The sequence below is a fragment of the Sciurus vulgaris genome (genome assembly GCF_902686455.1).
Source record: "Sciurus vulgaris genome assembly, chromosome: 8".
Taxonomy (NCBI): Eukaryota; Metazoa; Chordata; class Mammalia; order Rodentia; family Sciuridae; genus Sciurus; species Sciurus vulgaris.
The window spans coordinates 40081324-40107954 of NC_136468.1; the positions used below are offsets into that span (position 1 = coordinate 40081324).

A 26631-nucleotide genomic window follows, 5' to 3' on the forward strand; every position below is an offset into this window, starting at 1 on the left:
AGTATAATATTAAAGCTAATGTTATTACTTTTTAATAACACTGAAGGTTGGGAGTTTATTATATACGAATTTGTGACCTTTGTAAAAATAGGAATGAACAGTTGTCAACTCTTATTTACTGTGTCATTCTTATGAAGTAATCACCATACAGTTGTCAACACATGGTAGTTCTTGGCTGATGCTATCATGGGGGATGCATTTCATTAAAAAGAGAGTACTGTAGGAGACAAAAAAGGAAGAAAGGGGGAGGGACAGACCTGCGACCCAAAGTCTACCTACATTTCCAGAGATGACATTTTCACGTAAAGAGCCTCAAATATGATTCTACTTCTCACCCACACTCATGGAAAATGGACTAGCAAGGAGCCACTCCATGATTTCATCTTGCTGTTGCATCTTTCACTCAAGCTCTAAGACTTCCTAAAGAGACAGTTCAGGGCCCAGGTATGACTAGAGGTACAAGAAACATTGAAATTTCTTAATCATCTTGTTCTTCCAAATGTTTTGGCCTCTGTAAAATAGCCTTCAGTGAAATATGAACTTTATTGATATTATCATTATTCAACACATATTTATATTTAGGTTGTGACATGCTCCTTTGAATACCACCCACTGCCACCCCAAAGAAGGGAAGTCTTCGTCTTCGAGCATTTGGTTTTGGAAGGAACCAGAAGTAATTCAGAGCTGCGTCCTCTGTGTGAATGAGGTGGGTGAGCATAAATAGAGCAAGCACTTGGTAAGCTAATTCTCCAGTTGAATGAGAACATAGAGCTCACATTATCACATTATTCTCACCTACAAGTGAAGATACTAATGCTTTGAGAAATTAAGTTACTTGGAGTGGTAAGCTTACAGTTTGATAAAATGAATGATTATTTCAAAGCAATGAAAACAATATTTTTCTGTAACTCAGAACCATATTAACTGGTTATTATACTATGTAATTTGTGACTTTAATAACTATGAAAATTATACCAATATTAAATATTAATGTGATGAAATAACAAAATGACCCATACCTTACATGTCCTTAAAAAAACTATTTTCACTTTTGCATATCACCTTCCACATACATAAATTTAATAAGACTGAATTAGATCATACATGTTACTTTGTTTTATAAGTTTTTCTGCTTAACATTGAAGCATTTCATGGATATTTTAATACCAAATAATATTCCATCCTATATATTTACCATCACATATTCCAGAACCATTCCTTTGACAATGCTGGACATGTCAGTGGTTTCTACTATCTTGACATTATTGACAGCACTATAATCAGCAAAATTTGCAGTTCTCACCAAGTACCCAATAGATTTTTATATACTTTGAAAATGATTCTAGGTTGGAAACTGACTTTTAAAAATTAATTTTTAAATTATAATTCAGTAGATGAAAATATGTACATAAATATATTTTTAAAGTTTCTGTCATTCCTTGCTTCCAAAAAATATCCTTTCCAAGTGGAAGGTAATTGAGATGACTATACACTACTGAATCAGAAATGCTAGAGATCTAGGTTTACAAAAGACAGTGAATTCTAGGTGTGTAAAGAAAGACTTTGTCCAGGGAGAGAATATAACAAATATTCTATTAAGAGAAAAGACCCACAGTCACTGTGTACTTTTATAGTGGGCAGTGGGTAAGAAGGTCAAAAAAAGGACTCAGCATATAAAGTGAAAGAAGTATTATCACATATTCTTGAATTGTTGTTTTCAAGATTATTCTTATTGTTTTCATAATTGTAATCAAGTACCATCTGTCCAAGGATCCCTACACTTCTTATTGTGGTTGGTCAGTAATAATGATAGCTATCTATAAATATTATTAATCTGATCATTATTAAAATAATAAGCACTAAGTCACACATTGAAGAGTTTCTTTCCTCAGTTCTGTTGCTAAGTAACAGAAGTTTATGGCTAGGAAAGGCTGTGTGATATAATGAAAAGAGCACCCAATGAGGAGTCAAGGAAATAAGGATCCCCGTTTTAACAATGCTGCCAACAGGTTCTAGCGCACTGGGAAAATCACTTGCAAATCACCATGGGCCTCATTTTTTAAAGGAAACTGTAAGTGAATAGAAACTGTCTACCAAAACATGTACTCTACTGCCAGGCACTTAAAACAAGAATTCCTCTTTGTTACAGTACTGGAATATGAAGAAAGGTTTTGCCAAACACATCACTCAGAAGTGGGGCCAGGCTTGAAAAAAAAAAAATGCAGAAACAGTTCCTTGATAGATGACATGAGTTAAAGAAAGTCAGCAGAAAGCACACAAAAAACAGAATGGGTATGTATTGCTCACTCTTCAGGACTTTTGTGATACCTGTAATTGACAATTAATGATGTTCTTCCAGGTCTAGAAGCCCTAGAAGTTTTCTGGCTCCCTCTTTTGAATGCTAATGTGACTTTGGAGTCTAAATGGATGGGAGAACATCCATTTAGAAATACTAATTGGTATTAGATTCCTGAGATTGGGATTAGGGAGGGGGATGAAGAATAAATACCAGAAGCAGGGAGTGAGGATTCTAGGGTAGACTGCACTGGAAATACACAATTAAACCATGTACCTGGAGGTTAGTCCTGCTTAAAACAAGGTTAAAAATTTACTTTATAGTCCATTAAATTAATCATGTCGACATAATAGCAACAGTCTTCAAAGCAAAATACTTGTTTTGTGTGTGTGTGCGTGTGTGGTTTGGTATTATTCTTGAACATCCAGGATAATGCATTTAGTACAAGAGGCACTCAGTAAACATTTGTAGGCTGATTCTAAGATCTCTGTCCATATAAAAAGTCCAAATGTTTTAAATGTCAAAATAAAGGATTCAATATGAGAAAATATAATCTACTTTGGCAGCCAGACCAAAAAAAAAAAAATCAAATCAAAATAAAATTCAAATTAGTATTACCAAAAAACATAAAATAGAAGCATAGGAAGAGCACTCATGATTTTGTACTAAGATGCCCGTGTCCAGTTTGTTTGTGTTTTATTTTTGTATAAAATGCTGGCATAAAATAATTGCTGTAGTGTTTTGTTTTTTTTTTTTAAGTAAATGCCAGCACTGCTACTCCCCTTTAGTCCTCAGTAAACACAAATAACAGCAGTCTAAGATGGAAGGAAGGAAGGAAGGAAGGAAGGAAGAAAGGAAGGAAGGAAGGAAGGAAGGAAGGAAGGAAGGAAGGAAGGAAGGAAGGAAGGAAGGGAGGGAGGGAGGGAGGGAGGGAGGGAGGAAGGAAGGAAATTACTCTCTTTTTTATTCTGTTAAAGAGAATCTATGGTCAGTTTGAAGATCTTTCATTACAATGAAGAATTTTATAGGTGAAGTGAATTTTCACTTGTGCTTTTTACTTGCTCTAAAAGCAAGAAGAACCAGATTGGTGGTTCCTACCTGCAATCCCAGCTACCTGGGAGGCTGAAGCAGGTGGATCTCAAGTTTGAGACCCTCAGCAACTTAGTGAGAAAAAAAAGCAAGAAGAAGAAAGAGATACATACTTTGTCCAATTAAAAGTCATGCTCACTTTAATTGAAGTCTCCCAGCTGCCACGTAATCCTTTTTTTCTTTATCTGGCATGTCCTCTTTAGAACCAGAACTATCTCCTGAGACTAAAACTTTCCTCTCTCTCTTCAATGCCTCAGCTCCCCTCCCCAGTAAATCAGTTCATTTAAATAAGTATTTATTGAATAAGATACAGTTTTATCAAAATTAAGAGAGGTAGAGTTGAAACAATGAGAGAAAAAGGTCTGAGGTATAAAGATGATCCCATCTCCCTATTTACTTAAAAAGACAGATGCTGTCTGAACTTTGCTACCCTGTACCTCTACACCTCTGTACTCCAGTGGTCCCACCCTTCCCAGCATTCTGTTCCTCTCCCACATCACTGACCCTTGATCTGGACTGAACTTTGCTTTCCCTTGTGGCAAGTGATTACATCATGAGGGTGGAGCCCCAGTGAATGGGATTAGTGCCCTTATAAGAAGAAGAGACCTGACATCTCTTCTGTGCATGTGCTCTTTCTCTCTCCTCTCCTCTCTGTCCCTTCCTCCCTCACTCCCTTTTCTCTTCCTCCTCTCTGCCATGTAAGGATAGACAAATCTCTATCTTATATCAGTAGGACTTGGTTCTACCCAGTTCCCCTGATCTCACCATCCCAACACACATATACAGGAACACATATCCACCCAAATATTTTTTCTGGTTATGTGATAATAATAAAATTGCCTAACAGTTATTGTGCTGGATGTTTTACAAACACAACAGTGCTGACATTTATTGAGCATTTATTGTATGCAATTATTGTGTGGGATATTTTGCAAACATAATTATCTCCTTTAATCTTCACCATAAATCAATGAGCTAGGTTCTACTTTATCTCCATAGTACCAGGGGAAAATTCAGGTACAAAAAGGATGTAATTTTCCCCAATATTGCACAGCTAATTAGTGATGGAGATAGATTTGAAGCAAGGCTGTCTCCACACCACGGGGATCTCCTACCCATATGTATGTTTGGTAAGGGAAATCTTACCATCCAGTTGAGTCATTTTCCAATGTTGTTTTCCTTTAAATAGTCTATACCCATTGTTTATGCCTGTACTGCTTGTCTTTTCCCTCTCGTTTAATTCATTCATTTAGCTGTGTTAATTTACCAAATGCTGAGGATACAAAAATGAAAAGCCACAATACAGTTTTCAAGATACTCACTGCATAAAGATAAGAGGAAGATATTTTTCAATGTTACAAAGCCTGCTCTATTATATGTCATAAAATGTACATGGACACACCTGTGGAAGTACTTAGAAGCAGATGGTTAACTCTGAATAAAGGTGAAACACTTTCTGATTTTCTCTATCACCAGGAACACTGGTAACCTGAAAGTCATTCAAATGCCCTCTTCCTAATTAATTTCCTTTGTGGCTTCTCTAATGTACTTGACTCTGTTGATTCCTCCTTGGGACCATCTGCTCCTTTGTCTTTTGTAGTATTGCATTCTCTTATTTATTTATACAATGAGTGTCTATTCAACATCAGACTCCTACACATTAGTGAGACAGATGTTAAACAAATGAACAAATATGTGCCAGTTGATGATAGTGATAGCAAGAAAAATAAAGCACCATAAGAAAATAGAAAGGGAGGTTTGTGGAGGGATGCTGCTTTATAAAGCATGGTCAGGAAGAGTACCTCTCTTAGGCGATACATGAGCAGAGATCTGAAGAAAGTAAAGGACTAAGTCACGTGGTTGTTGAAGAAAATGTGCACACACAGAGAACAGCAGGTCCTGAAATGATTGTGTGCTCACAGCAAACAGTGAAGAAGGTACAGACTGTAGATGAGTTCAGAGTGTTACCAGAGGTCCAAACAGCATAGGCCATGATGAGGACTTTGGCTTCTATTCTGAGACTGATGAAAAGCCTTAAAGGGTTTCTGGCAGAAAGAGGTATGCTCTAATTTAATGTTTTTAATGAATCACTCTGTGCTTTGGAGGATAAACTACAGGTTGGCAAGGGTATTACAGACAGACCAATTCAGAGGCTATGGTGATGGTTTTAGGAAGACAAGATGGTGGTTTTGGCAAAGGAGTCAAAAGGGAGAGGCTGTGAATGTTTAGATTCTTTCCCTCCTATCTCTCTACTATTCTTTTGCTGTCTTCTTAACTATTCTTTTTCACTCTTCAGATACTTTAATGTTCATTCATTAAAGTCTTGGACCTTGATCTTCTCTTCTCTCCATACTGCCTATCTTAGAGAATTTTTCTATCTCTTGACTACCTCTGATATAAGGCCCTAGGGCTTCCACTTATGAACATACAACTGCTATATAGCCAGCTTTGACTCTACAAATTCAAATTTAAGATCAGTTAGTGCTTTAGATGATGTCATGCTAACTCATATTTATTTGCTAACATTAAACTCATCTCTGTCAAAACTGGATGCCTTGTCCAATTTCCTTGAGTGAGCATGTGACCATTGATCAAATCAGTCAATCTTAAACTTGTTCTACCCCACTCTATAATTCTGACCTACCTTGGTTCATTTTCCTTGTTATTCTTTCCACTGATTCTTCTCTAGTATTCATGCCTGCACAACTTTTCAAAAGATTAAATATTTTAAAACTAAAATCTCTGGCTATCATCAACGTGGCAAGAGAAAAAAATGCAGGTACTAAATCAGTGTTTTACAATTGTGTTAATCAGATGCCTAGGTTCTGCAGAGAGGCCTTAGGAGCCACCAAATTAAACGATAAGAAAGTAACAGACAATGGCTCCAGTCCCCAGCTTCAGTGCTGCTTCACTCACAACAACTTCATTTTATATGTGAGTTCCAAGAAATCAATAATAATAAAAAATTGTACCACTACTGTTTTAGTCAGCTTTTTCATGGCTGTGACTAAAAGACACAACCAGCACAATTATAGAGGAGGAAAATTTTATTTGAGAGCTCACAGTTTCATAGGTCTTAGTCCATAGAAGGGTGGCTCCATTCCTTGGGGTTTGAGGTGAAGCAGAACATCATGGTGGAAGAGTATGGCAGAGCGAACCAGCTCACATGATGATCAGGAAGCAGAGAGAGAGGTCTCCATTTTCCAGATATAAATATATGCCCCAAAGCCAAGCCTCCCCCAGCCACACCCTACCACTTCAGTTACCACTAAGTTACCACTCAGAATTAATCTGATAGGGATTAATTCACAGATTGGGTTAAAACTCTCAAAACCCAATCACTTCTCCTCTGAACCTTCTTCATTGTCTCACACATGAGCTTTCAGGGAACACCACATCTATACCATAACAACTACCTTAAGGAAAAAAGTTCAAATATCAGTCAGATGACTTTGCAAAGTCTTTCTTAACTCTAAAATTCAAATCCTATAGACTCTAGCAATAAGATTATGAAAATAATAATAATTGAGAAAGAAATGTTTACTTTGGGCTCCTACCTAATATTTAACTTAGGTCAGTTCTGGCTTTGGTAACTTGAATGGTTTGAATAAGTTTAGGATAAAAATAATGGAATCATTCTGGATTTTCTAGCATTAAACTGGAGGACAGAATAATAAACTTGTAAGTGACCAGAGTAACTGTAATGAAATCATAAAATGTCTCTTAGAGAACACGCATAAGTTTATGGGATCCCAAACCTCTTCCTAAACTGAAGTACATTTTGAAAATACACTTTCCATAGCCCATCTGTATTTAAACAGAGAAAATTTATGAGTACTGGGAGTTTCTGGGTTCCTATGCTTGGTGGGGATTTGAACTTTTTTGCTTCCTTTATGTGTCATACAACTTTCAAAAATAAGCAAATACATTAACAAGTATTTCACTGGAGAATAAAACTAGCTGGTCTGGCCTTCATGGTGAAAGATTCAACCCAGTATCATGAGTTGTGGTCATAAGGTCTAGATGTGACAGGCTGCTGAGAGGCACCAGGGAGGAAGAGGGTCTCAGGGCCAAACCGTACACTCTAGTCCTGCTGAGACTTTACCACAGTCTTGGTAACAGATTTCTTTCTTCAAGTCTGGTCACTAACTTACTTTCATGCATCTGATTAACTCTGGGACTATGGAAATTTACTACTCCAGGCCTTATTATTCTTTTTTTTTTTAATCAGTTTAAATTTATTTTTTAATTATTTATTTATTTTTTACAGACTGCATTTTGATTCATTATACACAAATGGGGTACATCATTTCATTTCTGTGGTGGTACACAATGTACATTCATACCATTCGTGTAATCATACATATACATAGGATAATGATATCTGTCTCATTTCACGATTTTTTCATACCCTTAAACCTGGTGTAAAGAGCTGGCTTGAAGAGCTAATCTTAATCAAGATGTGTTGTGAATGTTGTAAAATACACACTGAATTTTGAAAACTTAGAAAAAAAAAGTAAAACATCTCTTTAATACTTTTGTATTATTGCATGTTGGTATAATACAATTTTGGATATATTGGGCTAAATAAAATATATTATTCAAATTAATTTTATCTATTTCAACTTTTTATTTTGATTAGTAGAATATTTAAAATGATTTGATTCATGCTAAATATCTATGAATAGAACTGGTTCAGACTCTAGAAGGATTATGGTATATGAGAGTATATAATATTTAGTGTCAGAAAATTTTAAATCAAGTTTCAGGTTTTACCACTTCTTTAGGTAAGTCACTTAGCATAAATCCCAACTTTTCCACTAACCTTGGCAAATTGCTACATGTCTCTATGCCTCAAGTGAAATGGATTTCCTCACCAATAAAATGGAATTATGGAGCCCATCCTGTAAGGTTTTGTGAAAACCAAGGTAGTTAATAAATGCATGTTAAAGAGTTCTGTTTGTTTAGTTTATTCTAGTGATCCCATAGCTAGCTGAGAGATGAAGCTCACTGCTGTCCAGTGTCTCAAGAATGTATGTACTGGGGCTGGAGTTGTGTCTCAGTGGTAGAGTGAGATACTGGGCTTGACCCTCAGCACTACATAAACAGAAGTAAATAAAATAAAGGTATTGTGTCCATCTATAACTAAACATTTTTTTAAAAAAAGAATGTATGAATCACACATCACTAGCCAGGAAAAGGTCAAAATTCAAAATTCAAAGTATGGTTTCTATTTAAAGCATATTGCTTTCACACCATTATAAGTAAAAAATTTTAATTGAACCACCTTAAGTCAGAGATTGTGTTCTGACTTCTTCATATCTCTCAACATTTTTTATATTGAAAGAATGATACTTATAAGCCAGAATCCAGTGAAATAATATATTTAAAATTAATTTATAAAACATAAAACTAGGCAAATATTAATAAATGTTCATCTCTAAAAAGTTAATAAATCTAGTCAACCCTAGTGGTTATTACAAAGTTTGGGTCCTGCCAGGGTAAATATGAGTTAAGCTTTCACAATTCCTCACCACAGGATATTGATCAAGTATGTTGTCTCCAGTGAATAATTTTTTATCCTATTACAGAGTAAAGTCCAAAGTGAAGTTTTAGTAAAAATCAAAAAACTCAGGGTTGATGCCAACCTTACTCTCAAATTTGGGGATATGCACATATACTACGCATTTAACTTGAAGTTTCAACAATTTTGATACTGCATAATTTTTCTGTTGACTTGGAACTTTGTACAACATATTGTACTTTAAAAAATATTTGTATCTATTGTAAGAGAAAGATTTTAGCCATAATATATGGTGCAGCTCCCAGTAGAAGGAAGATATTATTCTTTAATTTATTTGCCAAGTACCATATGTGCTCAAAGATTTGTTAGGATAAATAGAAGCAAAAGACAGTCAATTAATTCTTAATTTTACTGATTTTTAAAATAGAAACACTGATTTATTTATTTCTGTAAGAATTGCTGAGTGCCTATCATGTGCCAGTCACTATTCTAGGCACCAGGGACACAAGAACAATCAGCACAGACACAGATTTGTCTTCATAGGGCTATGCAACAACAAAATTATTCAGAGAACAGGTTAAATGTCAAGCATGTGTGTATATACACAGGTTTGAGGGTGATATTGCCATCCATCCATCCAACTTTCTTGACTTTTTGCTAAAATATCATTTAGTTATAAGAAAAAATTCACTTCATCTCTTCACCAAATGTCAATTTATGTATGTTCTGTAGGACAGTATTAAGAATCATTATGGAATCCCCGGCAAGAATCTCACCTATTTGATGCCAGACGGCACAAAAGCCAAACCATTTATAGAGTAGATTACAAAAAGACTACATACCAAAGTGCCATCTCTGCAGGATTCCTAGTCTATCAACCATGTGTCAAGGATTTATGTGCTTAATTCCCATTAGGATTCACAGGAACTAACGGTGCATGAATGGGAAAAAACAAATCCTGAACTGGAAAGTGAAGACTTTAAGAGCCCCAAGATAAAAGTGCGATTTTACATGTATTTTTCATAAGGGTATTTTAAAATCAAATTTTAGTACTAAGTTGTAAGAAGAGAGCAGATTGGTCAATGCATTGACTTGGTTTAATGGAGGCTGAATGTTGAAGAGGCTGCATAGTAGAAAAGACTTGCTGGGTTCATCTCTAGGCCAACTAGGTTTTAATCCCTTACTCAGGCACTTACAAATATTTTGAGCATTGAAGCATCTGTGTATGTGGTTGTTGTATATAAGGATAAGCTAAATGTATACTTTGACCTGTATACATTTATATACATTTGTATTATAATTTATATATATTGTGTACATTTATACCAAGTATGCAGAATATACTTGAACTACTGAATGCCTGATTGAGAGGGAATTTTAAATTTTATATGATGAAGTTACTTTAATTGATCATTATCTACTAAGAAAGAATTCCAAGAGACCCTTGGTTCCTTTAGAATCAATCTTCTGGAGAAGACCGGGAACTTACAAAGACCTGTGACTGGACACAAGTAGAACAAAATGACAGTCTTGGAACTACATGCCACAACCTCATAGTGACTGGAAGAGACACTCCACTAATTGAAACTGCCAGAAATTTTCACACCGAGAATTCTCACACAAGGACAAATCATTTATTTGGATGCCTAATCTGTAGTACTTCAGCTTTCCTAGACAGCTGTTTGCTCAGACAAGTAGCAACTAGTTCTGAAAATGTTAGAAAATGTTAGCTCTCTTCTGAAGTCTTGATTGTTATTAAAGGATATACAATCTATAGATAAAAATACTTCAAATATTGGACTCTAGGCATGAGTTCATTCCCACCTACACCCCCTAAGCCTGTTTGTCTGACACCCCTATGCAGCAGAGTGACATTTTAAAGAGATGATGACCAACAGAGAGAAGTCCAGATTTTAGAGATTATGGATATAAGACATTTGGTATTTTGAATCTCTATAAACAAGAAACTTTTTCTTAATGCATGCATGCAAAAGTATTCTTTATACTCCATGGAAATGATTAATGATTTATTAACTATAGCCATGCCAGAAAACAACTGCTATAAATCACAAACCAACTGCCAATGCAGGATGCTATGATTCTAGATCAGATAAAGGAAAAAGGCAATCCCATCCAAATTCTATGCAGTAGAATTTTATATACCCACCATAATTTTTGTCTTTTCAAAGTGAGCTGCTACTGTATTTTGAGTTGTTGGAAGTATTGCTTTATGCTTCTCTATTCCAGATTACAAACTATCATAATATCTGATCTTTGTTCAAACTAAGAGGACTTAAAGAGTGATTTGGCTGGTAGTTTTTTTTTTTTTTTATTTAATTAATAAGATGAATCAGCAATTTTTATAAGAACTTCTTATATTCATCTCTAATTTATATGCCTGGCAAAGAAGAAAAATGTATACCTCGTAAAAGAAGAAATACAAAGAAAATGCAAAAAAAGATTATGCTGATTTTATCAAGAGTAATATCATCCTTAGAAAGTCTTTTTCTAGGTGTATGATCAGTTTCTGTTTCAATACCTTTTGTTCTTTTGTCTATAGAAAATTACAAATAAACCACAGGCAAAATCAGAACAGAGAGTATTATTAAAAGGAAAATCTCACACAAATTAAATTTAGCAGTTTATTTGAACAAAGAATGATTCATGAATTGGGTAGCACTCAGAACTAGGAGAAGTTTGGAGAGCTCCATCCAGCAACTTATGTAGGCAATATTTATAGAGAGCAAAAAGAAATGCCCTGAGAGACATCTTGATTGGTCATATCTCAGGCATTTGCAAAATTTGGATGTCATTTTAGCAGATTGTGATAGGCTGAGATTCAGCTGCTATCATTGGTTGTAATTCAGATACTTATTGCAAGAATATAATCTTAAATTAGGCTTATTTATATGCTAAGTCAGAATGAAGTTCATCTGGCTTTACAGAGGCAGTTTTATACCAAGTATAATTCAACAGTATTCATCAATGAAAAAAATTTATATTATTGAGATTTTTACCTCTGTGCTGATATATTAGGTTGTATTTTTTGCTTGTTTGTTTAAGTATATGCCACCCTTTTACTATTAAAATACTAAAGACCATAAGTTCAAAACCAGATGAAGGCTACAGATATTTTTAAATGTATTTTAGCCCCAAGTTAGAAGCTCAAAGCATAAGATATCTGCTCTTGGCTCATCTCTGCATGCGAGTCATTAAGTTATTAGAAAATGGTTTGAAATTACTGAGTAGTAAGGCAAATAAGAATTGTGTAAATGCTAAAGTAATAAGACTAAAAAGCAAATAAAACTCCCCCAAATCCAGAGAAAATCCTTGGTCAAGAAAATTTTCTACCCATAATACAAATAATTACCCCACCCTTATTCAACTAAGAAAAACATAGAGTCCAATTGGAGCCTGTGTCACTGTCTTTTTCCTTTTTCATCTTCCCCACAGCACCTAGTGCAGAACCCTTTACATAGTAGGTTCATAATCACCCTTTCAACCAAAGCAAACTGGGCATCCTCTATGTGTCAGGTTCTTTTGGAGCACCAAGGAAGAACAATAACAAACACTAGGTCTTATATTCAAGCACTCTAGTGGAGACTAAGACATTTGTTGAGTGAGTGAAACAACGCTACCTCAAGGATGTAGTAAAGTTCTTTTTAATACAAAGTCAGCACATTTCCATTTTAACCAAATGTTAACACATTAACGTAGTAAACATGTTTATGAGTGGTGTGAAATTTGATTTGTCTTTGTTTTTGTTTTATAAAGTTATACTTCTGTAAACAGAAAATAATAACGCTTAAAAATTAAGAGAAATGAAAATCCGATTGCAGTTTGGGATGGTCAATATGGGAACTCTTAAAGTCTAAGATAACATTCTTTACTTAAGTCATGCCTTAATTATGCCCATTTGTCAAAAAGTTAAACACTACAAAGCTTAAATAACCCCAATCTACTCATATCATTGTATAACTGGTGCTGATAATAATGACCTTGATGTGCTGCAAGATTGAAGTAACCTCTGAATAATCAAAGAAAAAAAACCTTGCATCTCTAGAGTTTTAAAAATTACATTGCATTTTTATTTTGTGAAAATTTACAATCCATGTAAGTTCTGTGTGACTCTCCATTAACCTAAAAATTAAATTCTCACTTCTTAATCATTTTACCAACACTTGCTTCTTCTTCCTACCTTCCCTCCCAACACACATACACAGTCATTTTGATTTCCTTCTGACTGAACTTAAATGCATCTAAAATATGAGTGCAAAGGTGAATAAGAAAATTTAGAATATTTTAACAGACCAAGGGCTTTTTCTCTAAGCTCTAAAGTTTTATAAGGCATTAGTAGAGAGAAACTTGCATTTGCTCTTCTCCTCATTTACAGTATCACATTTAAATAATGTGTAATAGAAGAAGAGTTTTAAAGATTTCCAGAAGAAGAAGACATGGTTTATTTACTCAAATAACTATCATTTTGTTCATAAAACATCAAGAGAATTCAATAAAACCTTTATCACTGAGACAGCACTGTCATTAACAGCAAAGTGTTTCTTAGGCTGATGTTATAGGCTTTTAAGCTTGTGCCCCTCACTTTTCAATTCCTTCTAGTCTGACTTGCTTTTCTGAAATTTCTCTCTCAAAGGTTTCTAATTTCATCACCAACCCCAGGATATCTTCTCATTCATCGTCTTTCTAAACTTTCTAGTCATAGAACCACATATGACCCAGCTATCCCACTCCTCAGTATTTATCCAAAAGATCTAAAATCAACCTACGATAGTAGCCACATCAAAGTTTATAGCAGTACATTTTGCAGTAGTCAAGTTATGGAACCAGATCAGCTGCCTATCAACAGAAGAATGGATAAATAAAATGTGGTATAGGTACACAATGGAGTTATACAGTCATAAAAAAGAATGAAATCATGGCATTTGCTGGTAAACTGATGGAACTGAAGAATGTCATGTTAAGTGAAATATGCCAGACCAGAAAGTCAAGAGTTGAATGTTTTCCTCTTATGTGTGAGAGCTAGACCAAATTAAGTGGGGAAAGGGAGTGAGGGAATCCGATGAAAATAGAAAAGAGATCAGTAGGTAGAGGAAGAAAATTAAGGGGGGGGGGGAGGGAGGAGGGATAGGAAAATCGAGAGCAGTGGAATGAAATTGACCAAACTATCCTATGCACATCTGTAAAGATATCACAGTGCTTTTCACCTTTATGTATATCTTTAAAGCACTAATTAAAAATAAGTAGAAAGAAGACCTGTAGAGGAAAGGGAATAAAGGGAGGGAGAAAGGCAGGGAAAGGGGGAAGAACTGGGGACTGAATTGGGGCAAATTATAGTCTGTGCTTGTGTAATTATATCAAAATGAATCCCAATAGTGTGCATAACAATAATGCACTGATTAAAAATAAACTTCCTAGTCAAAATTTGCACTGATGGCCTGCTTCTTTAAATTCTCTTTTCCCTTGGGTCTATGACATTGAACTCCCTTTCCTCCTTCCTTTCAGTTTCTCTGGTTCTTTCATGACTCCTCCTTCTTTTTAAATGTAGACATTCTCTTAGTTTTGTTGTTTATTTTAATGGAATGGAATGGGCACGTTTGTTTGTCTAACTTTAGCCTCTTCTTTCAACAATCACGCCCTTCACAGCCTATTCCCCAGATTCTCCATCACCTGGGTACTTCTGAATTGGGTCTCTTCATTTCCAACTGCACATAAAACTTCAGCATTTGAATATCCCACCAGCATGTCACGTTCAAAACATTTAAAATGAACTCATTGTTTTCCATCTTCAACTTTTTTACTTTTGCCACTTCTGTTTAATGGAGTCTTCTGACTTCCCTTTATCCAACTCTGAGAGTCAGTTCTTAACTTTTCAATCTCCTTTGCTTCCCCCTTTAATCACTTCATAAGAAACATGACTCCTTCGTACCAATGAGATCCATCCTTTTGTTTCTGTTCATTTACACCCTCCACTTTTACCAGCTCAAGTCTTCCCTACTTTGATGCAACTGCTTGTCCCACTTCTTGACTTTTTGTTTTTTGCAAGATCGAGCACAGGACAGCATATAGAAAAGGAGGCCAACAAATGTTTATTAAATGAAATGAAGAAGCAAGTCTCAAAGTTCTCAGAGAGTAGGCCATTGTCTACATACAAGTCACAGAAAATGAATTGTTGAGTTTTCAAAACTGGGTCTTAAATTGAAAAGTGAAAAAAAATTTCTTAGAGATACTAGCCTTAAAATTAAAAGATAACTATATTAACACTTTGGCACCTGTTTTGTGGCAGAGCAGGGAGAAAGATTTGCAAATAATGAGTCTTTAAGCATTTTGGAAAGGAACATGCCAGATTCCTAATCTTTTAAAAAATTTGCTGAAATTCTGAAGAAATCTCATTGTTGGGATGTTCGCAATTATAATTATTCCCAAATCCTGAGGCACAATTTTAATCCAGTGGTAGTTCTTTAGGTCTAGTATATTCTTTTGATTTCTGCTTCTGAAATAGACAAGCACAATGTCCTAAAAAGTTTCAGTTCCTTAGATGTCATGGTGAAAAAGATCACTTTTTGCAGCAACTATAATGTGAAAAATATTTTCAGAATAAAAATGTATAATTTCCCTGTGTTACAGGTCACAAATTCTAGGTTAATGAATTATTTTTGAATAATCTATCAGAAAATGCTTCTATGCAGAAGTGTCCACGGGAACCTTTGTGGCCAACACAGCTTCCAGAAAACTTATAAAAGGCTCTTTCTCACATATTGTTTTAGATTTTGATAAAAGTTGAGAACCCCAAAGATATTGTTTTAAATTTTTAATGTCAAGCTTTAAGCAGAAGAAATGACATTTTAAATAAATACTTAAAAATCTTTTCTTAGAATATTTTCTTCAAGCTGACCATTCTCTACACCCAAGGTTGTTATTTTCTGACATACATTTTCACATAAACGATACATAGAACAAAAACTGTTTGTTCATCATGAGTCTATGCATCATTTGGCAAAAGCCTGAAATAGATTAATATCAAAAAGAAGGTGGTTGCTTTTTAAGATAAAATTGTATATATTTATTACAAGAACCAAATTAAGCAAATTGCATCTCTCTTCCTAATGCAGTGATCAATACAGTAAATGTAATATGCCAAGAGCTTGAAAACCTTTAAAATCCTCAGACACAAGGATTAGGGTATAAAGTACTTTGTTGTGTTTGTTGTTCCTTTACTCTTAACCTGAAAATCAATTTTTTCTAGGTTTAGTGATAGAAGGAATCAAAAAAGAAATTAGCTAAGATCAAATAACCCTATGATGTGAACAATTTGAAGCAACACTTCACATTTTAGAACTTGTAGATGATATGAAATTTTGTCATCTATTGAACATATTTTTTAATCCCTGTTGATGGAAGAAGGAGATTCCAATGTTTTCTCCAGTAGAGTTAATGAGCTAAATGGAAAATATCTCATTAATTTCTTGAGGCCCCTTGTGAGGCAAGAAAATGACATTCTCATCTAACAGCTGGAAAAACTGAAGAGCTACTGGAGGTAACTTCTCAATTGCAAAGGATAAAAAAAAAATTAGCTCAATATACCCTAAGACGTGGATATAAAAGAATGTTTTATACACACATACATTCTCTATTATTTTTAAGGATTCAGTATCTACTTCCTAATGTACAAGCCTAGTAAAAACTCTTGGATCTTAGTCCTATAACTTTCTGCAGAGTAAATTATTGCCTTACTGCCTGACAGTAAAGTCACCTTCTTAATTTACTTTCGGATAGCTCTCCCCTAGTCCATACGACCTAATATTTAGTCCATCATAACTCTTTGAAAGCTTAAGTCTCTTATTCTAAAAATTCAGTAATCAATCGTTCTTTGAAAAGTACTTTGAGACAATAATTGGGAAGCAAAAGAATAAATTGAATTTTGTAGTTCTATAAAAACAAACTGGATGTTTCACTTAGCAGTTGCAAAGTATCATAGTTTTGAGTTCCGAATTCATTTGTTTTGCAAACAAAAAGAAAGTTCAATTATTTTCAATTAAAAAAAGAATTCGAAATTCATTTAAAAGGTGCAAATAAGCATATAGTTTTGATTTCTGCTGAATTCGTCTTTTAAAAAGCAAAATTTTTTACTTGGATTGAAATGTCCTCAAGTTACTTTCAGTATACAGCTTTAGTATTGATTTTGCTAGGTTAAAAGAATACCAAAGTTAAGTGCCTTATGTATATTCTTCTTTTTAAACAAAACATTATCCATTTTTTTAACAGGTACGGATATCTAAAATCAAATCAGGGAAATTAAACAATGTTTTAGTATTGGTAACACTGGGCTTTGTGTAACGACTGTGACATCATGACAGTGAAGTATTCATTTTTAAGCTTTAAACAGCGAAAGCTTTACCTCGGTGTGTCCAATAGAAATGCAATATGTAAATTAACCTATATTATCTGTACGCTGATTGGCTTGAGTTCTCCCGAATGTCACAGTCTCACCACCCAGCAGTGAGGTATTTTACTGCTGTCTAGAGATCAAATTATTACTGTAGAGAAGATTTTTATTTTTTCTGTTTCATTAACAGGTTATTATAAAGCAATAAGCTTGCAGGAAGAGAAGCAGACGTTTTACATTGAGGATTAATGAAAGCATGTCTGCTTGCTTTTAGGGGGTGGGGAGTGGGTGGTGGTGGTTTGAAATCTTATACCACCCTCACAAACAAAACTCTTCGGAAATCGTAAAATAAGGAAATGCATGATTCTAGAGGCATCCCTAAGCACCCAGGTATCAGACTATATGTGGTGTTTGTGATATCATCGGACCGTTTGGACTGGTGTAAGTTTTATGTATTCGTTATGTTCCTGGTATTTTTCATCTGTAATAACAAAGGGGGGAAAAGGAAACTCATACACACAACTGCTTTGACATCACCAACCTATTGGTCATCCGAACTTGAAAAAAGGGAAAAGAAAGGATGTTCTTCAGTGGGGTGGAATGCGAAAAATAACCATTTAATTTTTTTTTCGTACGCCGAATGATTCTTTAGTCATCTCCATTAAGGTAGAATGAATGTAAATTATTTTTGCAATTGTCCTCCGAAGTTAGCTTCTCCCTACTAAAACGCAGATTTGCGTGCATTCGGAAATAGATGATGACTAACAAAGACAGGGCTGCCCTAACCTGCTTTCCCTTTTTCCCCGTTGACAAGCTTTTTGACTGTGCTATTTTTTAAATTCTCTTCTTTCTTTCTTCATTCTTTCTCCCTCCCCCCAATCCCCACCCCCTCCAGCTAACCTGCAAATTCAAAGGTCAGCAGAGGAAATCATTTAAGAAGAATTCCAAAAGAAGCTTCCAATGCTTTGGACTACCCTAAAAGAGAAAGGAAGAAAATGTTCCGGGAAGTCGAGGGTTCCGGGAAACTGGGGAGGGGGCGGGCGTCCCGGGCACGGTGGCTTCCTCGTGCGCTGCCCTAAGGGAAGAGGATGGGCCTGAGGTCCTGAATGAGCCTTTCCAAGCCCCCACTTAAAATGCGGGGAGGGAAAAGTTCAGAAGCAGCCACAAGGGGACAAAAGCCTAATTTTGTCAGTTGAACTGGACAGGGCATTCAACAAACCCAGCTAGCTCTTGGAGACGCGAAAGGGTTCCTGGGGCTCCACAGGGGCTGCCTTCCTGCTGCCGCCCTCGCCACCGCGCCGCCGCCGCCGCTGCCGCCGCCGCCGCCGCCGCCGCCGCCGCCGCCGCGGACCCTGCGTTACTGGGGGAGACGGTGCCGCTGCGACAGGGGAGGACGCGGCTGGAGCTCAAGGAGGCTCCAGCGCGCAGGCGCCGCCGAGCCCTGCCTGGATGCTCAGTCAAGGCACTAAGGCAAAAAAAAAAATCAGCAATTTATAGAAAGAAGAAGCTATAGTCTGCCGGGATATCCAACACCAACAGGTAGGAGGATATACTCTTGGTTAAGTTTGGGGGGAGGGGGTTTGCACAGTGTTGATGAAACTGCAGGTTCACGGGGAAAGAGCCCCCCCTGAGGGATTTTTTTTTTTTTTTTATAATAAACTGCATAATGGAAGTACATTCAGACAATGCATCTTCAGTAAGGCTTATTGAGAGCTTCGTTTCTGGAAAGCGTTGCAAGACAGGAATATCAGACTGCGAATCACCGAAACCCTTCCCTTGCAGCACAGAGGCAATCTCTCTCCCCATCTTCGCGTATGTAATGCATGTCTCTCTCCCCCTCCCCCCTCCTCCCCCCATTATAAATCCAGGGGTGGCGGATTTCAGGTTTCGTAATGTTGCATGATGCGATCGGTATTTACCCAGAGATGTACCGGTGGGGAAATTAAAATCATCGAACGCAGTTTTGCCTGGGCTTCCATCAGCATATCCCCGGCAAGTGAAAAGTGGCTAAGGAAACATGCTTCTTGGGAATAACAGAGAAAACCAATTTCCCTGATGTAGCTCCCAGGCACCTAAGAGACAATGTGCATTTTGTTTTAAAATGAAGCCACTTGGAATTTGCAACGTAGATTTTCAGTGTAAATGAGAAGGGCATAATTGCCTAAGAGATACAGATTCGTGTTATATTCATTTGAATCTAGGCAGCCAGGGTTTACAGATGGAAGTGCATTATTCCTTTGGGTGTGTTTCCCTGGCCAATATTTACAATAACCATTTTTAATAATTGTGTGGGCTTAAAAGAAACAAGATTTGACAAAAATGGGGGGATGGGATAGAGAGGGAAAGACAAAAGATTAAATCACATCTAATCTTGGGAAAACTTCCTATTAATTTTGAAGTCTTGTAGTAAAATTATGCTTTAAAATGAATCAACATATACTCTTATGCAGCATGAACAGTGGCACTTGAGTTAAAAGACACACATTTTGCAGGGTTCTTTGGATCCATATGAGCAAGGAAGCTGCCTATAAAACACTGACAGTACTAACACACCTCAGAAAAATGTAGGTAGTCTTTCTGTCTCCCAAAACCAATCTTGTAGATTCCATTGCAATACCAGTGATTAAATCTTAGACTGGCATAATTTATGACTGGAACATTTTATTCCTTCTATCCTCAATACCCATTCAAATGTATATTCTCCAGAATAGGGACATTTTAAAATCACCTAGCTTGAAAACTAAACAAGCTAATTCCTTGAAACCTCAGGCAAAAATACTTATGAAAGCAAAATCTATTTGAAATTAAAACTTTATTTGCTTCCCCATAAATGAACATCTTCATGTTAGCACTGACATCATTACTTGTTAACTTAAGAACTGATAGCTCATTTTTTTTTTCCAGATATTCTGATGGCAAATCAAATGGAAGAAAAGAGGAAGCATGACTGCAGATCGGATCAATTCTCTTTGTGGATTACATTTTCAGTAAAATGTATGGATCTATCTTTTCCTTGTTCTTATATCTAGATCATGAGACTTAACTGAGGCTGTATCTTTATCCTCCATCCATCTATGGCGAACTATAGCCATGCAGCTGACAACATTTTGCAAAATCTCTCGCCTCTAACAGCCTTTCTGAAACTGACTTCCTTGGGTTTCATAATAGGAGTCAGCGTGGTGGGCAACCTTCTGATCTCCATTTTGCTAGTGAAAGATAAGACCTTGCATAGAGCACCTTACTACTTTCTGCTGGATCTTTGCTGTTCAGATATCCTCAGATCTGCAATTTGTTTTCCATTTGTATTCAACTCTGTCAAAAATGGCTCCACCTGGACTTACGGGACTCTGACTTGCAAAGTGATTGCTTTTCTGGGGGTTTTGTCCTGTTTCCACACTGCTTTCATGCTCTTCTGCATCAGTGTCACCAGATACTTAGCTATCGCCCATCACCGTTTCTATACAAAAAGGCTGACCTTTTGGACGTGTCTGGCTGTGATCTGCATGGTGTGGACTCTGTCTGTGGCCATGGCATTCCCCCCAGTTTTAGATGTGGGCACTTATTCATTCATTAGGGAGGAGGATCAGTGCACCTTCCAACACCGCTCCTTCAGGGCTAATGATTCCTTAGGATTTATGCTGCTCCTTGCTCTCATCCTCCTAGCCACACAGCTTGTCTACCTCAAGCTGATATTTTTTGTCCACGATCGAAGGAAAATGAAGCCAGTCCAGTTTGTAGCAGCAGTCAGCCAGAACTGGACTTTTCATGGTCCTGGAGCCAGTGGCCAGGCAGCTGCCAATTGGCTAGCAGGATTTGGAAGGGGTCCCACGCCACCCACCTTGCTGGGCATCAGGCAAAATGCAAACACCACAGGCAGAAGAAGGCTGTTGGTCTTAGACGAGTTCAAAATGGAGAAAAGAATCAGCAGAATGTTCTATATAATGACTTTTCTCTTCCTAACCTTATGGGGCCCCTACCTGGTGGCCTGTTATTGGAGAGTTTTTGCAAGAGGGCCTGTAGTACCAGGGGGATTTCTAACAGCCGCTGTCTGGATGAGTTTTGCCCAAGCAGGAATCAATCCTTTTGTCTGCATTTTCTCCAACAGGGAGCTGAGGCGCTGTTTCAGCACAACCCTTCTTTACTGCAGAAAATCCAGGTTACCAAGGGAACCTTACTGTGTTATATGAGGGAGCATCTGTAAATCTTTAGCCTTGTGAAACACTAACCTTCTCTGCTAAGCAATTGTGGCCCGTAGCCATATCTTGAGAAGAAATTCAAGAATGGGATCAGCAGTTACAAGGATTTGGGCAACATTCTGCAATCTTTGCAATAGTTCACCTATAATCCTATTTTAAATCTCAGAGTGATCCTGCTGACTGCTGGTGAAGGTTTGTAATTAAGAAAGGACTGAACCACTGCCCTAAGTTTCTTTCTGTGGTTGAAAACTAGATAATGAAAGTAGCAGGTGCTAAGTATCAGTGCTAAATGCTGTGTATATCACTATGTATGAAAAAACATCAAAAAAATTAGCATTGGACATCTTAATAAATTAAGTTGACATGAGGTAAATGTGTTGATAAAAACTAATTTTAGAAGTTTGAAGACTTTAAAACATTTCATACTATTTTTCTTTTGCAAAGACTAAACTATTTGGGGACTTAAAAGTACTGTAATACACTAAAGATGTGCCATGAATTATTGGAATATCACACTTTAAAAATCGCCTTGTAAGTTTTGGGGAGATTCCAAAGCAGTTTATTGGTTGCGATTAGAGTTTACCTTTTTTTTTTTTTTTTTTTTTTGTATTAATACATTGCTATTTCTAAATACCACTTTCCTTACCTACTAGTGAAATTGCTAGCATTGAGCTGTATTATGTGGTTTCTGTTGATTTAGTATAAAGGTTTTCCAATTCATTTATACTTTACAAATGCTAGATATTGGTCTGGGAGGCAACATCAGTGATACCAGCCAGTCACAACTGAGCGGTTCTAATAATGCAGAATAAACACATGTTGCCTTAAAGGGTTATCTAGTATCCTTCATCTTATTTAGCATTGGAGCAAATACGCAAGGGACATCGAATCAGTAACTGGTCATGGTCATTCATCTGGAAGTGCATGGAAGATCATTTAATACTCTTTTTTTCCTTTTCCTCACATGGTTTGAAAATTAAGGTGCACATCACTAGAATAATGAGATTTTCTTCTGAGGTGTGCTACCCATTCTAGAGTGTTCTAAGGAGCAGGCAGTTGATGTATGTTTATATTTTAAGTCAGCTATCAAGGGGAGACCACAGCCTTAGTATGACATCCTGCACAATTTGTGAAGCATTTATTCTATGGAAGGCACAGTCTTGTTTATACTTTCTGCACATTCAGTGTATTGGTCGTTTAAATTATTTCAGTTTTAACTTGTGAAAGCTTATAATATGATTTCTGGTATTTTAAAAATACATTAGATTCTGTGAGTCTCATTCTTTAAGAAACAGATGTGTGAACTTCAATATAAAGTTGCATTTGCCAAAATTTATCTGTGTAGCCTCTTAATTTTCTTGGAATATATTTTACATTTTTGGCATATAATAATCAATTTTTTAAAAAAATCTGGGAGGCAAGCACAAAGTAGGAAGGCTAACTTTATTATTATTTAAAATTTTTATTTGTTTTTATAGCTACTATAATCTGAAACCGAAAATGTTTGAATGATAGCATAAAGCTGAAAAAGATATATTACCTATAAAAGCATTATTTGATAACTTTTCATAATCATCCCTCTATTCTTATGTACATATCATACTTAGAAATATGCACCTGTTTAATTGGTTGGCTCAGAATTTTAATATAATTATCACGCTTTAATTTGATGCATAGTAGAAATCTTGGGTTCTGAATATATAACTTGTTTACAATAACATTAACAAAACCAGAGGAAGTTATTATATTTGTTTCTTTTTCATTGTTTTGTTTTATTCATGGTTTTTTTTTTTTCATTTAAAAATATAAAATCAGGAATTTAGTGAAATAGAATTTTTATTGCTATTGTTCTATAAATACAATATCAATATAAAAAAGAAAAAAGTAATTGAATTATTTAAATGATAATGCAACTATTGAGTTTTGCTCTTCTAAGGACAGCTCAAGCCATGATTTAGTGAGCACTCGGGCCTTATTTTTACTTTATACCAAAGTTGATTGAATTTGAGACAAAGTTTAATGCACAACAGAGAGTTTGATCTAGCAATAAAGTCTCCTTCTTGGTACTAAAACCGTTATATAGAACACAATAAAGAAAATGTTATCCAAAGATGGTCTGATAACATGTGTCCATCTTGAAAACATTTACAGGAGAGACATAATTACAATAATTACCCTTATGGAGAACTCCATGTAGAGGTTCAAATATCAGCAATTGGTAGAAAAGTCAATAATCTTGAGGAGAGAGAAAAGGTTTTACCAAGACTCACCTTCACTACATGGATAAGAAAACTGAGGTGGAAATTAAGAGTAGGGAGCCTGAGGAATCGAGAGCAAACATAAGCAAAGCTATTTACCTCTACTTAGCTGCTTAGAAAAACAAATTCAGTTTGGGCAAGTGACCAGCCCTAGTAAGCAGTGAATACAGCTGAACTGTAGTGACTCATTTCAGCCTGCTCTTTACTAACTTGGCATTTACAGGCCAAGGAGGAAGCAGTGGATAAGACCTATTCCTAGTTATGAATGCCATTTGTAAATCAGTAATTAATGGTTGTAATCATACAAAACAAAAGTTGGCCTCATTGTCTTTATGACTAAATCAAATTGTCCATTTTGGCACCCATTCTAATATTCAATATTTTAAAACATTTTGTAACTAATTAAACTTGAAATTTTACTGATCTTCAACCCATACAAATGCATTCCCATCAGGGAATCCAACTTCCCAGTGAGAAAGACTCATTATCAATAATAATGTGTCCCTCTTGGAGTAATTACACATTGGAAATGAACTGTCTTTAAATTGTTTTCCATCATAATGGTGATGTGCTTGCATGGATGTGTCTATACTTTCTCATCTGGTTCCTTTTGTGCATAATGGATTTATTTGTGAGATGCCTGGCTAGTTAGGCATTCAGTCTTGACTGTGGAGTCTCATGCAGATATTAACTAACACAGAAGGAGGTGAGTGACTTTCCCAGTTTCTCACACAGGCCCCATTTAAATAACAAAATTAATCAAAATGAGTAGATTAAAAATTATTTGTAGATAGGACAATCTATTGACTGAATTATCTTCTTTAGATGTTAGTTGACTGGATTTCAACATCCACAATTTCCTGGACTTTAACTGATTTGTTACTATTAACACATGGATATGGCCACTTATCCATTTGTCTCTACTTCCATGAATGCTACCTGTATTGTTTACTCATTTGTTCATTTGTTCAGTAAATGTGTGCTGGTCACTGACCTTGGTGCTAGGGACACAGTGGAAAACATAGCAGAACAGTTTCTCATTTAGATTTCTTAGTCTAGTGGGAAGGAAACACCAAATATGTAAAAGCATTGAGTTATTACTGTTAAGATAGTGAACATTGTTAAGATGGAACAGGTATTAACAATCATAAGTTGACTGCTTTCCATTTTCCTTTTAGTGTCTTTTCCTATTTTTGTCCAGCATTTCTTGGGATTGCCCACATCATACTCCCTCAACTCAGAGGGAAGCCCCTTATTCTACTCAAAGTATCAGGCCTCTTTCACCCACACTTAGAATATTTACAACTGTATTTTGGAACCAGTTTCCATGTTATTGATTCTATGTACAAATTCCCCTCATGTCCTAATTATTCATGTCCACAAGATAGAGATTTCAATTCCTTTCAGAGACATGGAGGTGAGTCTTTTCTGTTATGCTCATGATTTCCCTAATGTTAGCATGAGAATCCTGCATAGAGTGCAGTCAAACCAAGGACTTGTCTATGTGCATCTTAGGATCTCAGGGGCTTCCCCTAATGCCCAAGCAAAGATGAAATTTTTTATTACTCAATTTTGCCACCAAGCCATCTTAATTGCTTCTTATTAGGGATACAAAAACACAAGACAAACAAAAAACTGTAATATACTATCAGTTGAAAAGTTAGTTTGGCCTCCAAAATTTACTTTTGTTGCAAACATAATTAAACATATCCATAAGTACATAGATATACACTTTTCAACTAAGCCATGTAATGAGTTGTGTTGAATCTGGGGTTACCATAGTACAGTTGGAAATAAACCCAAGACTCTTCTGTGGACTCACCTTAAGATAATTTTAAATGGTTTTGTTTTCATTTTATTCCATGTGTAGCAGAGACTATATGTTCTTAACACCAAAATACCTCAGCTTATGTTAATTCATATTAAGATCAACATTATAGATGATTATGTTTCAAAGATTGGCTAAAGACATGATTAATTAAGATAGATGGTTGCCAGACTTGTAGTTTATTTATGATTCCAAAATCTTGTGAATTAATTCACTTTTCTATGCAAAAATACATTACTTTTATGTTTGTTAATGTTCTTTTTTAAATGTATTGACTGGAAATTCCAGCATCTACTAAGAGGATTGTTTGGTGCTGAAGTTTTTTGTTGTCATTTTTAACCGTAGGCATGTAAATGTTCTGTGACTTTCCTGTTCAGAAAGAAAAATAAAGTTTCACTCAGAAACTTTATTTACAACAAATTGAAATGATAGAATGGCTCTATGTTGAGGCATAACTTCATAAATAGTTTGTACAGTTGTTAAATGAAGATATTATTTGTACATTGTTGAATTATTATTTTTACTTTGCCACCAGTCAAAATAGTCAATAAGTAAAGGTATATTGAAAATTGGAGTAACATAGGGGAAGATTTGGGGGAGAGGGTCAATAATTCTTTCCTTATGCCTATATTCTTAAAAGATAATAAAGTCAAAAGGTTTTAACTTTATAAAAACATTATATAAGTAAGACCTGGTTTCTCAAATGGGGAAAGAGCTTTTACATCACCTCCTTTTGCCAAAAGGATGATGTCCATTAGCTGCTCAAACCCTTTGGGTTAAAATGCTTTTAAAGCCAGTTTTACTCTCACCATATCAGGCAGCTAATACAAGAACTAGAGCCTGAAAGGCCTCAAGAGGAAAGCCAGGAGAATGTGTTTCCCTCTGAGTGGTTGTGGGAAAAGGCCTCCAAGAAGTCACAGGTAGTGTGAGATTTGCAGTTGTTCACACCCAGCGTTCACAGCTAGCCCCCAGATCCTTCTGGAGCCACAGGACAATATCACCCTCAGAAAGTCAGGTTTCCAGGTTTGGGCTTGGAAGC

The 26631-nt window shown here is 35.9% G+C and overlaps 1 protein-coding gene across 4 annotated transcripts; it reads left to right on the plus strand.

Annotated features, from left to right (window-relative positions):
• The first annotated feature begins 1870 nt into the window (after window positions 1-1870).
• On the plus strand, window positions 1871-25314 carry GPR85 (G protein-coupled receptor 85). 4 transcript variants are annotated; one of them, XM_079150863.1, is made up of 3 exons: window positions 1871-2292; window positions 18206-18849; window positions 20215-25314. In XM_079150863.1, exon 3 carries the CDS (start codon window positions 20385-20387, stop codon window positions 21495-21497), a length of 1113 nt encoding a protein of 370 aa, XP_079006989.1. In that variant the 5' UTR covers window positions 1871-2292; window positions 18206-18849; window positions 20215-20384; the 3' UTR covers window positions 21498-25314. The 4 variants fall into 4 exon arrangements, with proteins under 4 accessions (XP_079006989.1, XP_079006987.1, XP_079006986.1 ...); XM_079150861.1 differs by lacking the exon at window positions 1871-2292 and adding an exon at window positions 17530-17976; XM_079150860.1 differs by lacking the exon at window positions 1871-2292 and adding an exon at window positions 17530-17751.
• Window positions 25315-26631: the final 1317 nt, after the last annotated feature.

Coding starts and splice junctions, on each gene's coding strand:
- GPR85 (XM_079150863.1), top strand. CDS start 20,385: ATGGCGAACTATAGCCATGCAGCTGACAACATTTTGCAAAATCTCTCG.